Source organism: Cyprinus carpio, chromosome B7, assembly GCF_018340385.1.
Source record: "Cyprinus carpio isolate SPL01 chromosome B7, ASM1834038v1, whole genome shotgun sequence".
In the NCBI taxonomy this organism is placed as follows: Eukaryota; Metazoa; Chordata; class Actinopteri; order Cypriniformes; family Cyprinidae; genus Cyprinus; species Cyprinus carpio.
In genome coordinates this window covers 26080842-26100904 of record NC_056603.1, presented here as the reverse complement: position 1 = coordinate 26100904, position 20063 = coordinate 26080842, and the positions used below count along the sequence as shown (strand labels likewise).

Sequence of the window (20063 nt, the reverse complement as noted above, 5' to 3'; positions counted from 1 at the left end):
ATTAGTATTTTATTTATACATATTAGTATAGGCAGTATACTATTGTGAGAAACAAAAATATATTACGGCATTACAGTATTCCTAAATCAGTCTACAAGTGGCTTATTAATTGTATAATAAGTACCAATATAACTCTCTAAGGAGGCTGCGCACTAGATCTTGGAAACTGGCAAGCTGAATTAACATTTATTAATTTAACTAGTTTTTGTTACACATTCTTTTTATGAGTAGTAGGTAATCCTGTAATGTCGATCTTATTTTAATTTCAGCTACGAGTATGTAATATACATGTACATGTAAAGCTTTAATAATTACTAGACACAATTTGAACATATAAACAGCATCCCCATAGAATTCAATGTCAAAACGTTTAAACTTAAGTTGGTTTGAAGTAATAAATGTAAAACCGGCTTGCCATATCGACATTAAACCGTTTCGCGTTTTAATGAATCCTATATTGTGATCTTCACCTGCATAAGGAAAGACAAGAACTGCAAAGCTTGACGTTTAGAAGTATGACTGTTTTGTGCTTTTGCTTCTCTAAAAACTGTCGTCAAGACTTCACATAAAAGCCTCTATCCTCACAGGAATGTAGTTTGGAGGGCGGAGACTCGCAACAACATTACATTCTGCATCCAGAAACTGTGAAATATGGACACTGCCATGAGAACAGCCGTGATCGTTCGAGATCATTCAGCACTCTTCCCAACAGGATCCGAGCACAGCGCGACGGCAGGAACGGAGCTGGAGAGGACGGAGAGCTGGATGTAGTGTTTGTGCTCTGGATCTGTAGGTCATACACACGGCTGGAGTTTACGGTGATCGTTTTGTAACGAGGGTTGTTCTTAGTTGAGACATTGTTTTCTGCCTGGCTGGTTTCAGAGGACCAGGGGACCGCGAAACATCTCTTATATCTGGGCCGGACGTGGAGATAAAAGAGTTCAGCATGAGGAATAACGAGGAGACTGAGGGCTTTGATGGCGAGGCCTCCAACACCTCCATGATTTCAGGAGCCAATAGTCCGTATCAGCCGACCACCGAGCCCGTGCACTCCAGAAACGTGTTCAGGTCCATCAGGTGTGACCTGGACTATATCAAATCACATTTCGGTATTTTAAAAGTTATCGAAGTGGTAAGTTCAAATAGTTACAGTGTTTCTCCGTTCCATGATAAGTTGTATTGGCAACACATTTAGAGTCAGTAAGGTGACATAGTGTGAACAAGTCAAGATGTCTTCAACAGTGTCATCTTTCTTTCTTTCTTTCTTTCTTTCTTTCTTTCTTTCTTTCTTTCTTTCTTTCTTTCTTTCTTTCTTTCTTTCTTTCTTTCTTTCAGTTAGATTGTATTGGTGTGATAAAGACACTTGTCCCATTTTTAGATTGTGAGCAGGATAGCAGAAGTCCTGTCTTCATCAACAGTGTCATAGTTTGTTTTTCTTTAATAGTTTTAAGTTTGATCTCTTTCTTTCTTTATTTCTTTCTTTCTTTCTTTCTTTCTTTCTTTCTTTCTTTCAGTTAGATGCTCCTTCCTGATGATCTATTAGTGTAAACAAGACACCCCCCCCCCCCCCCTCCTCTTTTTTTATTTAAATATTCAGTCAAAATATTCAAGGCAAGACAGATGTCTCCATCATCCAAACAGTGGCCTCAAAAAGCCTTTTCCACACAAGATAACAGATCTGCTTTCCACATTTTTCAGTTAGATATTCACTCCTGATTACATTCTTCTCATATTGGATTAGTGCGAGGATAGCAGTTTTCCTCCTTTTTGGGTTTTTAAATCAAAATATTTCCTGTTGGATATATGCCGACAGGCGTCAAAATCTCTGGAATGCATCAGTGACGGAGGGGGATGTTGCCTGGAGTTTGAATGAATTAACTTTCAGATTGCACTTTAAGTCTGCTTGATTGGCAAGACACCCAAAAAGCTATAGTCACCGTGGTCAAACTCACAGAAGAGCTTTTTTTGCCTGTGAACCTCTGATGTTGAAAAAGAAGTGGGAGGCATAAGGAGAGAGAGAGAAAAAATGATAGCTCTCGGTTGTTCTGCTGCCTCAGCAAAAGCAAAGCATCTCAGATTGAGCCCTCATGGTGATGCACAGTTAAGAAACTGCATGCACAGGGGGAAAACAGAGGGAAACTAAGGAAGACATAAGGTGAAACAAGGGCTTGTGTATGCTGCCAAAGGAAACAACCTGTGTGCCAAGTACAGAAGATAGCTTGTCTGCTCATAGATTGCTTAATGGATCAAGTTTTTCTGCTTTTATGTGCGTCTCGGGGCAAATGTTTCCACAGCCACATGATTCCAGATTCCACGTTCATTAAGTGATGATACTTGGGAGCACACATAATAGCTGAGATAGAGGACATATAGAGTACATGGCATGCAACACTTTTATTTTCATGAACGCTATGCTGTTTTGTGTGGATCCAGACACTTCATTTGCCTGTGGAGTCAGATTACAGGCAGGCATGAGTAGTATAGTAATGCTCTGTTCATCGCCGACCAGAAACCTTGATATCTGTTTTGCCTCTTATGTGATAGATTGCAGCTCTTCAAAGATTAGCAAACATGTCAACGTCTATGCTAGAGACGGACATGAAAGTTAACGGACAAGGCTTTAGTTTGTTTAATCATGTTTAATCTATGAGCTGTTACTTTCCTCAGATAAATAATACAGATGGGGCATTTTGTTTTGCAGTAATGAGCAGGCTAGTGAGAGGGAATGAATTAAAATAAAATACTAAAAACTAAAAACTAAACAGGATATGATTCAGAAAGTTCCCACATAACTTTTAAATTGCAGCATTCCAGTGATATTCCTTGGGGTGTTTTGAGCTGCGACCATCAAATCTTAGTCTTGTTTGAATATGTGATCAATCATTCCTCAAAACAGTAATATATTACCCTTATAAAAAAAGGCTGTATTGAGCTCTGCTAGTTAGACTTTAGTTGATTTTGCCACATTATCATGTTTTTGGGTGGGATTCCTTTGGGTCCTGTGCACTAGATATGTCCTCATTCTGTCCTGCTAACAATCTGAGTGGTATTTAGATTTGTTTTGAATGTTTTTTGGGGGGAAAAAAGAGCAAATTGATCTGTAGCACAGAACTTTTCACATGGCTGCATGTTTCCTGCTGTTGACTTGCCGAGGATATTCAGCCACGGCTGTTTCTCCATGTACTGGCCAATGATTTACCTAAGGCCCCCGTGGGATAAGGAGGAGTCTTTTTGACTGTTTAATCTTTGCAAAGTTTTTTTTTTCCATCTGCAGATGTGGCCTTCTTGGCTAATACCAATGGATCACCCCATTCCATTCACAGATGAAATAAACATAGTCATTGTATACAGATATAATCTGCTGGGCTTCTACAGAAATATAATTCTTATCTTAGGGGGAGTTCCTTAGGGTTTACATAACGTGTTTTTGCAAATCTTGACAGTACAAATTGTACGAGGTGTAAACTGTCTAAAAACATTTTAATTGATAAATAACTATAAAATAAAATATGCATATCTATATAACTATACTGTAAGTAAAAACTGTACACCACCATTCAAAAGTTCTCTAATATATATTTTTTTATGTTTTTGAAAGTCACTTATGCTTACCAAGGCTGAATTTGTTGGAATATATATATATATATATATATATATATATATATAAGATTAGCAATAAAATATTATTACAATGTAAATGTTACTATTTTAATAGTTTAAAATGTAATTGATTTCTTTGATGGCAAAGCTGAATTTTCAGCATTGTTACTCCATTTCTACATTTTTTTCATGGATTTTTTGATGAATAGAAATTTCAAAAGAACAGCATTTATTAGAAAATAATGCAGAATGCAGCAGCGAGAGTGGTCTTTAACAAGCCGAAAAAAGCTCACGTTACACCTCTCTTCATCAGTTTACACTGGCTACCAGTAGCTGCTCACATCAAATTCAAGGTACTGATGCTTGCCTACAAGACAACCACTGGCGCTGCACCAATATACCTAAACTCACTAGATCAGACCTATGCACCTTCCAGAAGCTTGCGTTCTGCAAGGGAAAAACGCCTTTTGCTGCTATCCCAATGAGGCACAAAATCACTCTCACGGACCTTATCCTGGACTGTGCCCAGCTGGTGGAATGACCTCCCGATCTCAATTCGAACCATTGAGTCTTTGGCACATCTTTTTCACCAGCACCTGACCACCTAATACTAGTAAGAAAAAATCTAGGTATACTAGATAACCTTGCTGATCAAGTAGTTAGTTGCCACTAGTCATTCTTAAATTGAATGCTTTGAAATGTTCTTGGCTAGAGATACTCCAAACCCTTTTGTTTTTATATGGCTTTCTTTCTACAACCAGTTTGACCAGAAAGGACCCTTTGGACCTGAAGGGCAAAACTATTGACCTGCGACTTCTGAGAATGAAGCCACCAGATCCAGATGATTCCACCTTATGTCATTTGGATTCAGTTCTGTTCGTTCTGGATGTTTTTGTTGCAGTCTCAGGCAATGAAGTAGCATCATAAATGTGTCATTTTACCTTAAAGGATAGTTTTTCAAGGTATGTTTTGTTAAGGGCCGTTAAATATAATGAAAGAGCTCTCGCTGTAATGTAGCGAGTTTATGGACTTACCAGATGTTTTTTGCCTCTCTACTCCCTCTCAGAACTTATGTAATGTGGAGAGCTTGCTTGTCTGCAGACATCTCCAAGGCTAAGGAGTAGTGTTTTACATTTTGTGCAAATAGCAGTTCCCTTCAGGCAAGGAAAAGACTGTTTGTTGGGTGGGAGCTGGAAGGCTCATTTCCGTTTAAGGAGGAGCTCTTGGAACACAATGCAAGCTGTCAGACCAAGCCTCCCAGCATTAATTTTCTGGGCACAACAGATGGTGTGTGTACAAGCTGGGGATTTGACCCCATGTGGCCGTTGCTACAAGGAACTTGCTGATTGCCTAATGTAGGGGGCTCTGAAGGATGGCAGAACAAGGGTGGGGAGTGACATAATCATTACTTAAAATCTTGGGCTTTCTGTGTGCCGGACACCTGCTGCCTTGTGGGATGCGGGCCATGCTGCGTTTATCAAGAACAATGACCTCATCTCCAAATGCACATCTTTAGTCTGTCTTTTTGATGGGGCATGACGGCCAACTGAAGTGATGCTGGCTCTATGACAGGAACATCTTGATGGGAGCGGTCATTTATCTATGGTCCACACTTCCTTAATGCATTCAGTGCAAATAAGCCAGATGAAATAGAGAAGGGTTTGCCTTGTGTTAGTAGGGCAGTAAGCTCACATGAGGTCAGCCTTCATTTGAAATTCTGTGGAAATATTAAATGATGTTGAAGCTAATAAGATGTGTTGCCAAGTCCAAGGTTGGGGAGTATTAAACAGATATTTCATCCAAAAATGAAACTTTTTTCATCATTTACTCACCCTCATGTTATTCTAAATCTGTCATTTTCTTTCTTCTGTAGAACATAAAAGAAGGTATTTTGAGACATGTCTCAGTCTTTTGTTGTACTTAAAATTGACAGCAGTGAACACCAAACCAGTTTGGTTACCAACATTCTTCAGAATATCTTCTTTATGTTCTGAAGACGAAAGAAGTCACACAGGCTGGAGTGACATGACGGTGAGTAAATGTTGAATGATCTCTGTAACAAGGCACCTAACCCCACCTTGACATTTACAGTTGTTTGCTTTGAATAAATGGTTCAGTGGCAAGAAATCAGCTAAAGGAGGGGAATGTAAATCGTAATTTGATCATCTCCATGCCATTACAAGCAACTGTCAAGAGTTCAAATGAAATAATTCACCATACTATTGTATTTTAAATGGTGGGGAAACATCTGAAGAAATGTATTTCAAGTCAAATTTATTACAAGTCACACACACACACACACACATGTATCACTGCTGTTCAAAAGTTTGGGATCAGTAAGATTTTTAATGGAGTCTCTTATGCTCAACAAGACTGTGTTTATTTGACCCAAAATACTGAAAAAAAAACAATAATATTGTGAAATATTATTGCAATTTTTAATATTTTAATATAATTTAAAATTTCATTTATTTCTGTGACACAGCGGTAGTTTTCATCAGCCATTACTCCAGTCTTCAGTGGCACATGATCCTGCACAAATCATTTTAATATGCTGATTTATTATCAGTGTTGAAACTGTTGTGCTGCTTAATATGTATTTTGGAAGCTGTGATACTTTTTTTTTCTTTGATTCTTTGATGAATAATAAGTTCAAAAGAACATGATTTATGCAAAATAGAAATATTTTTCTAACAATATAAGTCTTCACTATCACTTTTTATCCGTTTTATCCATTCTATACATGTGAGTGTGTATGCTTTTGTGTATTTTGAATAAAAGTGTTAGTTTCCTTAAAAAAAGAAAAGAAAGAAAAAATTGACTGATCCTAAACTTTTGAATAGTAATGTATATTGAAACACAAAACTTCTATTTTGAATAAACACTGTTCTTTTTAACTTTTTATTTATCAAAGAATCCTGAAAAAAAAATCAAGTTCCAAAAAATGTTAAGCAGCACAACTGTTTCCAACATTGCTTATAAATCTGCATATTAGAATGATTTCTGAAGGATCTTGTGATTTAAATATATAGCATTTGTGCTCATAGACACAATTGTATGCATTTTACCTAATTACTTTATGTAGAAAAAAGGAAAGGAGGAAAGTCTTTTTGCATGGTAGATCAGGTGATTGCTGCCATCTTTAAAGCAAATAAAAATAAAAATATTTAAAGCATCTGTTCATGTTTCATATAGTAATTGCACATACTGGCTGATGTTCAATCTGCATTTTAAATGCACAGCATGAGCTTTGGAAAAATAATGGAGAATTTGGTTGGGTCTTATTTTCTTTATTGTCTGACAAGTTGATTCTGAGGCCCTGAAGATTCAATATTTTAGCCCACAAATTCAAATCTTTTTGGCCCCTAACAAATGGCACCCTCAGTCCAAACATTGGTCACAGAATGCATAAACTGTTGGAAAATCAAGTTCATTCCAGTGTGGACTTCACAAAAGTTGCATTGGAGCTTCATTTTGAGCATCTTTTAAACCCTAAAGTGACAAATTGGATATTCTATAGTGCCATGGTCCAGTGGATGGTTTTGCTTTTATTTTTCAGCATCAGGAAAGTCAGAATTTGTTGGCCGACTGTCTCTGTCATTCCATTTGCAAGCCAGCATCCAGCTCTTTATTCATCACAGTAATCATTCATTTCACAGGGAGGTTTCCACATTGTGCTTCCATTCCTAGATGTGTGCAACATTTTATATAGCGTCTTACGTATGACAGCATCCGGTCCGGGCCAGCTGGAAATGCTGGGCCCCTGTCTAGATGTTGGAATGTTTTGTGGCAGTGGTTCTGTCTCCCCTGTTGGAGCGGGCCGACCTGTAATCTGTCTGAGGTTTTGTGCTAGAGAGTCAAGGCTGCATAACACCTAAATAGCATGTTAACCTCAGAATTCTTCCCATGCTGTGGTCTACTGACGAATGCGGCAGGAAAACATTGGTTGAACCCTCTGCGACTTCAGTAGGGTTCAACATACTCCGCAAGGCCCTGTTATGACCATGTGGAAAACGCATTACAAAGTAAACCCTGAATGAACGAGAAATACTTTCTTGTGGTTTTCCACTGCTCCACACAAAGGACTGCATTGAATGTTGTTGTCTTAAATCAGACACTGTGATTTGCACTGAGATAAATTTGATTTGTTGTATCGTTTAAGTCAACATCACAAGTTACTTTAATTTTCAGCTCAATAAAATAAAGTGAGTTGTTTACTGCTGGGACAAATGCTTCTTGTTTTGTTCTAAAAGGGTCGGTTTTCTCCTTTCTGTTGCAGGTCCTGGCTCTCATTTCTTTCATCTTCATTGAGACCATAATGATGTGCTCGCCCTGTGCCGGCGTCTACCTCTTTGAGTTTGTCAGCTGCAGTGCCTTCGTTGTCACAGGCGTCTTGCTCCTCATCTTCAGCCTGAACCTGCACACCAAAGTGCCCCATATCAACTGGAGTCTAACAGTATGTAGTTCTTATCTAGATCCACACAACCTTACAAAATCCTTTACAACATTAGACTTTTAAATGGATATTTTGCAGCCATTTTTTGTTGTTGTTGTCGTTCTTGCAATTTATTTACCCTAATTTAATTCCAAACTTGTATGACTAATTTAATTTAATTTAATTTAATTTAATTTAATTTAATTTATAGTGCTTATTTAATTGTTTTCTTTCATCTTCTGTCAGTTACTGCTGTGTATTTATCTGAGCGTTGAGAGGAAGTGTTTGCCTTGAAGATATTTTTGCTTCAATCCATTTTTAATGGCATACTATTTTAAGAGGCACTTGTGATGATAGATTATCGAGACAGAAGTTTTTTGTGACGATCAGCTGTTTACATAAATGGAAGAAGTTTTTTGTTGCCAAGACATGCCAATAACTCTCGCTTTTTAGAAAGCAAGCTGCTCTCTTGTGTCCAGTGCTTGAGGAGGAGGCCATGCACAGGACACAATTGCTCAGAATGAAGCTCGTGTGCTCATAGCTCTCATTAAACCCGCTTCTAGCAAGCATGAATGGCTGCTCTTGGGAGACGAATTTACTGATTCACTGAAAGATTAATAAGGCATGGTTCCTTTTGTCTCCCTGCCTATACACACACACACACACTCACTCACACACACACACACAAAGCTCAGCATAATTGGACCTCAGTGCTGTGGATCTATTACAGAGCTTATAATGGAAAAGGCTGTAGAGTTTTATTTCCAGAAATGTGCACGAACCGAGAAAAGTAGGGTTCAACTCACATCCAATGATAACTATTGCGTTGCATTATGGTATACTGAAGAATATGTGCTTAACCTCACACAGACAACAGGGAAGTGCCTCTGACATTATAAGTTTGCATGTCAGTGTTTTACTACACCCAAATGTAGATAGAGAAAATTGGACCCTTTTTTACAAACTGGTGTAAAAAAGTCATATATTTATGCATTTAACCTCAATTATTCGTGTATAAAGAAAGCTTAGAGCATCACATTTTGGTTTAGGACATGCCTTTACTCTAAGTGGTTTTTTTTGTTTTGGCTTTTTGCCACTTTTATAGAAGTGCTTTTTAAAAATTGTTCCTCCTCTTCTCTAGTTGCTTCCTAATCTAACTACCCTGCCATTATATATTACAGAAATTGTTTTGGCCCATAGACAAAACACTTTTGTTCCTCCTTTGTAAGTCACTTTGGATAATTTCATTTAATTTATTAAGGATAGAATTTCATTTTTTTTTTTCAGTGGATAAATGACAGGAAATGGTGGGGTAAGAAAATAAAATGAGATCAGGAAATGACGAGAGCTGAATTCAAACTTAAATACCTCACAACTTGCTAGATCACATAAACCACATTTTGGCTGATGGGAGAGATGTTAAAGAGGGTTTTCGCTGCGTGTGAGTGTATGTTTTGGTGTATTTTGAATGCTGAGGGGATGGGGTTTTCTTGGTATTGCTATGGCTCATTGGAAGATCTATGATCTATAGGATCATTTCAGCTGTGGTGGGGCTGAGGTTTTGGACTGAGCATCATCTCCTGCCAGTCGGACCCCATGGGCCCAGGCCTCTCATTTGTTCTGGAATGGATGCACTGGGAGGGGGGTTTGTTCAGCAACAGCTTGGCTCTCCTCCCCTCTTTCGTGTTTGTATCTTCAGCTTGCGTAACTTCACTGCTGTGCTTCAGGAACTTTCACATAACGCAGTGCTAAAAGTAAACTGTACTTTTTGGTCCTGTAATTGTGGCCTCTGTCTCAGAAGAGGGTTTTATTTTCATTTTGAGATAAAACCCGCCCAAACCCAGCAGCAATTAAACTTATTTCTATAAAGAGCAGAAATGTGGATGGTAAAACTTTTAGGTCTTAAAATCAGATGTTTGTGCTAAATCGGTTATCTTCTAATGTTGATTTAGTTTAAATAGCAGCAGATTGGAGTGTATGCACATAAAACTAGCTGCTAGTTTCTTGTGGCAGTTGGTTCTTGTGGTGGACGGTCTGTGTATTGTACAGCACCCCCTATTCCCTTGATTGCTTTGATGGTGGGATCCAGTGCCAGGCTCAGAGGGGGCTGGCATAGTGACTGACATTATTGAAAGTGATAGGTCAGGAGAATGAGTGCATTCAGCTCGCGGTGCTACGCTGGCACCATTGTACCCATTAACAAACCATCTCCAACCACACACACATTCATATACAGAAAAGCGTGGGTTTACAGTGTTCATTGAGCACAACCAAAAATAGACAGGCCATTTTAATAGAAAACGAGGAAAGATTTGACTTTGTGAGGTGACGGGATAATGATTGGTTTTACATTTTGTGCTGTAATGGAATGGCCACTCGGAGACTTGAGAAGCTTTGCAGTGAACCGATGATTATGTGTCATTACTGAACACAAGAGGCCATGGGTAAAGATGCATTAAAGATGTGTAATTTGGAAATCTGACTGATAAAGACTAAATTACTGTTATTGAACTATTTAAATGTACTTTCATTTTTATGTTTTCTCATATTCTAATATTATCAGAATGATTTCCCATTAAGAACCACCTTTTATAGTGATGGGCCTGCTGGAGGATAAGGGTTAATAGTGTATCATGCTGTCTGTCCACACACACACACACACACACACACACACACACACACACACACACACACACACACACACACACACACACACACACAGCATCCGAGAGCACCAGCACACTAGTGGAAGGTCCAGGAAAAGCTTTTAGCAGCTTCATTTAAAGCTAAAGTCTCGCCACTGAGGCGGATAAAGAGATATGACTGAACGTTCAGGATGCTGGTTATTTTACCAAGCAAATCCGGAATGAAAATAAGTTTATGTTTTTACTTTTTTTTTTCTTTCATTTCCAAGATCTATGGGCCTCCTGTTGCCTAAAGCAGTGTGTAACTAAGTATTCACGCACCACTGAGAATATTTGGCACAGGCTGTATACTGTTAAGACCCCACCTAACTCATGCATGTATACATTTTTTTACATTGATTGTCTGCTTAAATATGTTTCTTTTACAATTTAAAAGCAACTTACTTCCTTTATTTAAATATATTCAAAAATCTAACTTATTCCTGTCATGGCAAAAATTGTGATCTTTCATATGATCCTTCATAAATCAAAGAAATCAAGAAACATTTCTTATTATTATAGATGTTGAAAACTATGGAAGCCTGTTTCCACCACTGAATAAAAGTTGCAATAACCTTTTTTTTATTTTCTGTCTCACAATTTTGACTAATTTTAGAATTTGTGATATAAACTCACAACTGTGAGTTATAAAATCTAATTTTGAGAGGAAAAAAAGACTGATATGTTCTCAGAATTGCAACTTTATATCTCATAATTCTGACTTTTTTTTCCACATACATTGTATGGGTCAGAATTATCAATTTTAATTTTATGCCAAAATCATTAGGATATTAAGTAAAGATCATGTTCCATGAAGATTTCCTACAATAAAATATCAAAACTGAATTTTTGATTTGTAATATGCATTGCTAAGAACTTCATTTGGAAAACTTTAAAGGCGATTTTCTCAATATTTCGATTTTTTTTTTTTTTGGCACCCTCAGATTCCAGATTTTCAAATAGTATCTCGGCCAGATATTGTCCTATCCTAACAAACCATACATTAATGGAAAGCTTATTTATTCAGATGATGTATACATTTATTCAGATAAATGTATTATTATTTTTTCAGATGATGTATAAATCTCAATTTGTTCCAGTGATAATATAAAACAGGTCCATTTCAAGTACAGAGATCTTCAGTCCTTTGTTAACAACGTGGAGGGCCACTGTGACTGTAAAATACATCAGAGATCTGAACCCAGTGTGAACACTACATTTCCCAGTTTTAGACCCCTCCTGAGATCAGTTTGCTTTCTCTACATGCAGCCTGCCAAAACACACACACACACACACACACACACACACACACACACACACACACACACACACACACACACACACACACACACACACACACACACACACTACTGAAAGTACATTTTAAGAGAAATAATGACTGCTTTTGTTTGTGTCCAGTTTCATATTAGGTTACCTGCATTAAATGCTTAATCATTGTACATAAACTTCCATCAAGCTAGTAATGTATATTTATAACTAAATAATTCTGAGGACTTGGTACTTTTGTTCCACCTCAGACATATGCTTTGTGTTCTTACGCTTAGAATATTTTAAGCGCGTCAGCAGTTTTTAGCATTAAGTGTGTTTCAGTTTGGTTTGGCTTGCATTTGATCCATCTGTTGAAGTATGTGTGAAGGCAGAGGCTGGTTTGGCATGTGTTTGAATGATTGCGACCGTATCCTGGTTTTGGAGTATAGTTAGTGTTCTATATTGCGTGTTAGATGGGCATGGGTTCGCTTGAGTGAGTGTGGATGAGAGAGAGCGAGAGGGAGAGAGAGTATCATGTGAGGCAGTGTGTGCAGTCACTCTCATCATGCATATTGTCACATGGGTGGTCATGCCTAAGTCACGCTGGAGTGCTTATTGGCTGCACACAGACAAACCACCCAGCTTTATCCCTTCTCTTCTCTCAGAGTGGGTATTTATGGAGGTTTTAAGGATAAAGAGAGAGAAAAGGAGACTTTATTTGTTCTGTAGTGTAAGGAATCTGGATGTTACCTTATTTTTTAAATAATAAAATAAAAATAATCTGTGATATATGTTTATAATTTGTGTGTGTGTGAGCATGCTTATGAGGTTTATGAGGACACACATTTGTACAGTACATAGGTATTCCAATGAGAAGGTGATTTATGAGGACACTTTTGGTATCCCGTAATTCACAAGGCTAATAAATCATACAGAATGAGTTTTTTTAATGCACAAAGTTTTCTGTGAGCGGTAGGTTTGGGTGGGTGTTGTGTGATAGAAAATACCATTTGTACAGTATAAAAACCATAAAAAACCAACGTGTGTGTGTGTGTGTGTGTGTGTGTGTGTGTGTGTGTGTGTGTGTGTGTTGTGTGTGTGTGTGTGTGTGTGTGTGTGTGTGTGTGTGTGTGTGTGTGTGTGTGTGTGAACTTTTTCAAAGATTTTCATGACTCATCTTAAGTGTACATTTATACAACAATAATGTACTAAAAACTTTTTTGTTCATGAAAACATATATATATATATATATATATATATATATATATATATATATATATATATGATCCCTGTTCACAAATATTTGTGAAAAAGACTAAAAACTACTGATATATATATAGACACACACACAGACAACAGCATTGTCAAAATGATCCCTGTTCACAAATATTTGTGAAAAAGACTAAAAACTACTGCCAGGCCAGTAGCTGGCGATGTTATTTTGTAAAGAAACACTATGCACCTGCACACATACCTATAGAGTGAACGCATATTATGCATGCGCATGATGTAACATTTTTCACAAATTCACATTTTTATAGTTTACACAGGCAAAAACAGTATAGTTTCCATAAAACTGCACTTTCTAGGCCCCCAAATCACAGATTATCATAAATCACTTTTACAATTTTTAGCTTATCTTAAGAAATGTTCAGTACACCACAAAGGGGGGCACTCATGGCCTAATGGTTAGAGAGTTGGACTTGTAACCCGATAGTTGCGGGTTTGAGTCTCGGCAGGGATTGTAGGTGGGGGAGTGTAACTGTTGCTGTTATATTGTTTATATTATGTATATGTTGTTTACTTTTTTCTAAGTCCATTTTCGTTATGAAGAAACTACGTTGCATTTATTATTTGTGACCAGCGCTCTCTTCCACCCCTTGAGCAAGGCACCGAACCTCTAACTGCTCCCCGGGGGCCGCAGCAGAAAATGGCTACCCACTGCTCTGGGTGTGTGTTCACAGTGTGTGTGTGTGTGTGTTCACTACTCACTACTGTGTGTGTGTGCACTTGGATGGGTGAAATACAGAGCACAAATTTGGAGTATGGGACAGACACCATACTCGGCCACGTCACATCCTTTTCCTTTTTTAAACCAAATATTTATTTTTCCAAGGCATAAGAGTTCAAAATGTCTTTCACACTGGCCCTGGGTCAGCAGGACATCTTCAGTAGTTGAACTGTGGTCTGTGATTATCTGACTTCCTCATCCAGCAGATCCATGTCACTGCCCTCAAGCGTCATACTGCATGTACTGTACTTCTGCCTAGAGCTGAGAGGAGCAGACAGTCTGGACATCAAAGCCAGCGGTTCGTGCTGCGTCGGCCTGTGATGTGAAATTCGAGGTGCCAGCCACTGAGGTTGTGCTTTGAAGCGCTTGTTACATTTCACCCCCCACAGAGTCATGGCTTAGACAAAACCCACGTCCATTCCAGACTCTGAGCGCTCAGGAGGAGGATTGGCCTCATTTCAGAAACCTCCAACTGATTCTTCTCATCCTCACTCTCTCCTGAGAACTTGGACTCTGATTTGTTACAGTATTAAAACTGTAAACTGTGGTGGGTCCATTAATAGAGGGAAAACTGTGATAGTAGTAATCAAAAATAGGAAAGAGACTCACATAACCTCTGCTAACTCCTTGACTGTAAATGAATGACTTTATGGCACAAATACAAGTTGTTTGTGCAGTCTAACTTAATTTTTTCATCATTAAATTGATGACACATTAAACTGATTAAAAAAAAAACACAGTAAAGACTTATTTTTATTATTAGAAAAATATTGTTTTAAATAAATTGTTCTTTTGAACTTTCTATTCATAAAATAATGCTAAGAATAGTATCATGGTCTCCACAAAAAATATAAAGCAGCACAATTGGACGTCAGTATAACGTCAGGTTGACGTTGGACATGATGTCAGACAGATGTTTCAGTTTGGTTGAGAATGAAAATCATGTTGATGTCAGTATTTGACACCAATTTGACTTGACTTGGCATTGGATTTTGGTTACACAACCTAAAAACAGCAAATATCAACTGACGTCGGTACTGGATGTCAAATTAACATTGACATTAGACATTATCTTAAGAGGGTGTGCACCAGCTGGGTTGTAAATAAATAGTGTATTGCCTTCCCCCTGCCTGTCAAACTGCACCACTGCAGTCAGCACAGCCACACCTCACTGCCAGCTAGCCACTTGTTTAGTCATCAAAGGTTTACTTGTAGTTTGATCAACTCTTTAACTTGGGAATGTGTGAATGTGTCTGTTGATATGACTTCCATTATGGAAATGTTATTATTTAATGAGCTAACCTCTATGAGCACATACACACTGCAGATAATGTTTGCCCCTCCTCTCTTTGTAGACATAATTTGTTATTTGAAGGAGATTCGTCTCTCTTTTCCTGGAACAAAACATGCCAATGAAAGTATATGTGTTGCTTGTGTGTGTTATTGCGTGTGGAGAGATACTTAGCAGAGTATACAAACCCATGTGCCTTGTGTGTTTAACAGATCAGAGATCATTTTGAAAACACAATGTATACACTGTGCAAAAGCCATCACTCCAGTCTTCAGTGTCACATGATCCTTCAGAAATCATTATAAAATGCTGATTTGGTGTTCAAAAACTTGAACTTATTAATCTTGAAAAGAGTTTGACAGCTTAATATTTTTTTGTGCAAAACATACTTTTTTCAGTATAGTTGAATTCTCTTGTTCTCTCTCGCAGGATCTGATCAACACTGCCACCAGCACCTTGTTCTTCTTTCTGGCTTCAGTGGTTTTGGCAGCTCTCAACCATCAAACTGGAGCAGAGATCGCAGCTGTGGTATCTATCCTCTTACTCAGCTCTTCATTTGGCTGTGATTGCGAGTGAATTCAAGTGTTCGGTCATTTCTCAAGTATTTGAAGTGGGCCCTAATCTGCTGGGGCTCTGCTGCCCTCAAGTGGCTGAAATTGAGTAAGCACACAGGACACAGTCCTAGACAGGAAGACAAAGAGAAGTTCTGAGCAGTCATAGTCACCATCACCCTAAATGTTTAACATGTTTTTCTTTAGTTCTTTGATTTTTAATACTGAAAATCTCACTGCTTCCTCTTTTCCTCTTTCTCCATCCCACTTCTCTTTTCACTCAGATTAGTTTTTCTTTTCTTTTCTTTTCTTTTCGTGTTTCTATTCCAAAATTCACAATGTGTGTTGTTTTTACTCTGTCACTCTTTACACATTCCCACAGAATTGAGTTGCACATTAACCTCGTGTTTGTTTATAGAATATTTTAGCTTATTTTAGCTGTGAGTAAGACACACTCAGCTCTGTTTAAGTCTATTTCACAGAATAATTGGGAGCCTTTTTCCACCTTAGAGTATAAAATTCATGAAAGCTAAATAATCATGAGCTAAAGTTTTTAAATTAGACATGTCAGATACAATGTAGCAGTTGTGAGATTTTAAATCAGTTATCTTTAATTAAATTTTTTTTTACTCTGAGACCGGAAACAGGCTTTCATAAGTAACTCCATAATCCCACTGATTTTCCCTAAAATCAGCGCAGAAAATGCCAAAAAAAAAAAAAAAAGTGCATTGACTCCATCTGGGATTGCTCATTACGGTGTGTTATAACTGAAGCCATTATAAACATCTCGTATGCACATACCTTTCTAGTTAGTTTGTCTGTTTTGGTTGAGGCTGCTGACCTCTTGTGACTGTGAAGAGGTTTGTTGTAGATGGCTCAGTGAAGGGAAGTAATTCCCAGTATTGATTCAGGGTCAGGTTCTCTTACTGAGATCCTGACCTTTATGATTTTAGACACTTCAAGAATGACCTGAGATCAGCAAAATATCCACCAGCACCTTGGAAGTCAAAGGCTGGGGATTTGGGCTTAGAGTTTTATGACACAGATGTTCTCAGCAGGAAACCACTTTAACACCCGGGGATTTTTCTGAACCACAAGGCACTGCAGAATTCCTTCAGCCCTCACAGCCTGCCAGAGACATGGAGCATTTGCTGTTATCTGCCTAATATCGCAATTTACTATAAAACATATCTATATTATTTAGACATATAGTAGATTTAATCTTATATGTACGTCACTTAAAGAAATAGTTTACCCAAAAAAGAAAATTTGTTGAAAAATGACTCACCCTCAGGTCATCCAGATTAGAAGATTAGAAACTTGCTCATCACTTGCTTATCAATGGGTGCCGTCAAAATGAGAGTCCAAACAGCTGAAAAAAAAGTCCATCCCCTGTTGTTCTCTCACATCAAAATCTACTGACATATTTGTTTAGAACTGCTTTGGACTGTTTTGGCTTGTAAATGGTGCTTTATCTGAGCATATTTACTTGATGAATCAACTTTTTCACTGAAGAAAGCAATATTATATGTAGAGGATTCATATTTTAGCCAAAAGCAACAGTTAAAAACATGGTAATGATGGATTTATTACAATCAGCTTTTCGTGATTATCGTGATGTTTTTATTAGCTGTTAGGACTCTCCTTCTGACGGCACCCATTCACTTTGGTTGAGCAAGTGATGTAAAATTTCACCAAATCTGTTCCGATGAAGAAACAAACTCTTCTACATTTAGGATGGCCTGAGTGGGGGAGTAAATTTTGAGCAAACGTTAATTTTTGGGTGAGCTTCTGCTTTAAATATTCTTAGTTCAAAGATGAAAACTTTTTGAGTATAAATAGTTGTTTTGTGTGTGTTTACGTCCAGATTTTCGGGTTCCTGGTGACGGCTGTGTATGGTCTAAACACATTTTTGGCAGTACGGAGATGGCGTCTCGGGGACTCGCGAGATGGACCCCTGCAGACCAGCGAGTACATCCGCGCCCGCACAGCCTCGCGGGGAGAGGTGGAGTCACGGCCTGAGCTACAGTAAAGTACACATGCAGACCAGTGAAGACTGAGACGAGCAAAGCCTCGTCTGCATTCCTGTCACAGTGTGCTCTTTCACATCCTCGTGATGAGATCCTGACGAGCGGCCGTCAGGAGGAGCGCTTACAAACAAACAATTGCGTGAACAGTCACAAAATGGAACAACCCTCAGGCCAGCGTCTTCTGACTTTATACTTAAATACTGTATATTTCTGTTAACTAAGGGCTTTACCTTCTAATGATCTGGATAATTATTGACTGAAACTCACTCCACTGTGCTCCTAAACTCCCAGCGGGGAAAGGTTTTATTAATAAAACGGACAAAACCTGTCAGTCACAGTTTGAAAAACCCCTTTCTATTTAGCTTTGCATTCCATTTAGAATGCAACTATGCCTAAAATGTCTTATCAAGGATCAAAAATAACTATACAGAATGGAATTATGGAAATGAATGGTTGCTTAATAGACTGACATAAGTGATCTTTCTGACTGTAATGTTTTTTTTTTTTTTTTGTGTTCCTGTATCAAACACATCTAGTAAACTGCCGTTGCATTGGGCTGTTTTTCTGTAGAGATGAAGTGACTAGATATTAGGAGCACCAGTATTTATTTTAATGTTAATTATTTTTTGTAATACCACAGCTTTGGTAGCTACATTGCATCAAATGTAGAATTTCACCTCGTGAATGTGACCCTGCATTGCAACAGACAGTAACAGCTTTCAGATTGTCTGTGTGGGTGAAGGGAGGTGGGAGTTTATGAAACTTGTTAGTCTAATCTTTAGACGATACAATTTTTAGTTACTAAATCGTGTGTGCATAGTCTGTTGGCCATTTGTGTTATTTGTAATATTTTCTCTACTCCACTGTGTACTCCAAGTTATCTGTATATGTCGATTTAAGCAAGGGTAGAGTTTTTGAAGAAGGTGTATATATTACGTATCTGTGTGTGACATTTTACATTTCTGAAGGTTTCCTATTTGTATGAATTCTGACACTAATAGGCTGTATTTGAAGGAACAAGTGTACTGCAGTACATATGAATGCATTAGCTAAACTGTGTATCTTTTTTCTGTGTGCCTTAATCGTAGAGGCTTTATTAGTCGAAACTCTTGGACACTAATGTTACGAAAACATTAGCAGAATAACTGCTTCACTGGGTGTGAAATTCAAACATTTTATTTGCACTCTCTGATGAACTGATCCGTGGTAAAATCATCCGTTTGCTGAAGTGCTTTATTGACCTTCTAATGGGTCTTTTTTAAAAAGAGTATCATAGAATGGCATCGGGGGGAAATTAAATATATCTTTTACCACAGATTTTAAGGCATAGTGCAATTGTACATGAAATTTTTTTTTTTTTTTCGTTTCACTAGAAACTGCTCATTTGTAATATTCATTTATATATTCATACTTATGTCTTATTTTAAGTTGTTAAATGAAGTCACTTTTGTGTTTTTGGAATAAGACCAATGTTGAAATGAAGTCATTTTGAGGTGTGGACTCACATTATAGACATATTGAGCGTGTTGAAAATGTTAAAAGACAATCACAAGAATGATTTTTGTCTTAATGAAGGACTCTGCATTAAAGTGCTGAAGTCACTGATTATTTTTCCTGTTTTGAAAGCAATACCGTGTTGCTTATGCTTTAATAATGTGTAAGAGCTTTCACTGTGCTTTGACTTTGTGCTGAACTTCTTACTGGAAGCTTTTAGCATCAAAATAATTCCTGATTTTTAACCTTAAGGTTTGAACTGTGTTTTCAGCTCCCAAATCATTGAAGTGTTTCAAAAGAAACTAAGTTGGTATTTTGATGATGATTGTAACGGTTTCTTGCTGACATTTCCCGTATTCAAGAAAGCAATGTTTTATTCCATGTAACAGTGCTATAAATTGGTATTTTTGTATTTATAGAGCTGTGCATAGACTTACAAAATGCTAATTGTTTAAAAATATTTGTGATGGCAATCTTTTCCTCAAATAAATGGATTCGGATGGACTTGATCTGTAAATGGGAAAAAGCCTTACTGCGGTACAGAAATCCACTGCATTTACAATCACTAATACTTGTCACTTTTTCAAAACTCTTCATGCACTGAACACAACAGAAGTCTACAGTATGTGGGCTAAACTGTGCATACAAAATACAATGACTACATATTTCCATTTACATGAATTCCTCTCTCACTCAGA

General features: G+C 37.7%; 1 protein-coding gene across 2 annotated transcripts; it reads left to right on the top strand.

The window, feature by feature from the left end:
* Positions 1 to 418: 418 nt before the first annotated feature.
* LOC109093270 (CKLF-like MARVEL transmembrane domain-containing protein 4) lies at positions 419 to 19877 on the top strand. Of its 2 annotated transcripts, XM_042728127.1 has the most exons (5): positions 419 to 789; positions 883 to 1132; positions 7880 to 8056; positions 15720 to 15818; positions 17709 to 19877. In XM_042728127.1, the coding sequence occupies exons 2-5, from the start codon at positions 947 to 949 to the stop codon at positions 17871 to 17873; spliced, it is 627 nt and encodes a 208-aa protein (XP_042584061.1). In that variant the 5' UTR covers positions 419 to 789; positions 883 to 946; the 3' UTR covers positions 17874 to 19877. The 2 variants fall into 2 exon arrangements, with proteins under 2 accessions (XP_042584061.1, XP_042584060.1); XM_042728126.1 differs by having other exon boundaries at positions 420 to 1132.
* The last annotated feature ends 186 nt before the right edge of the window (positions 19878 to 20063 follow it).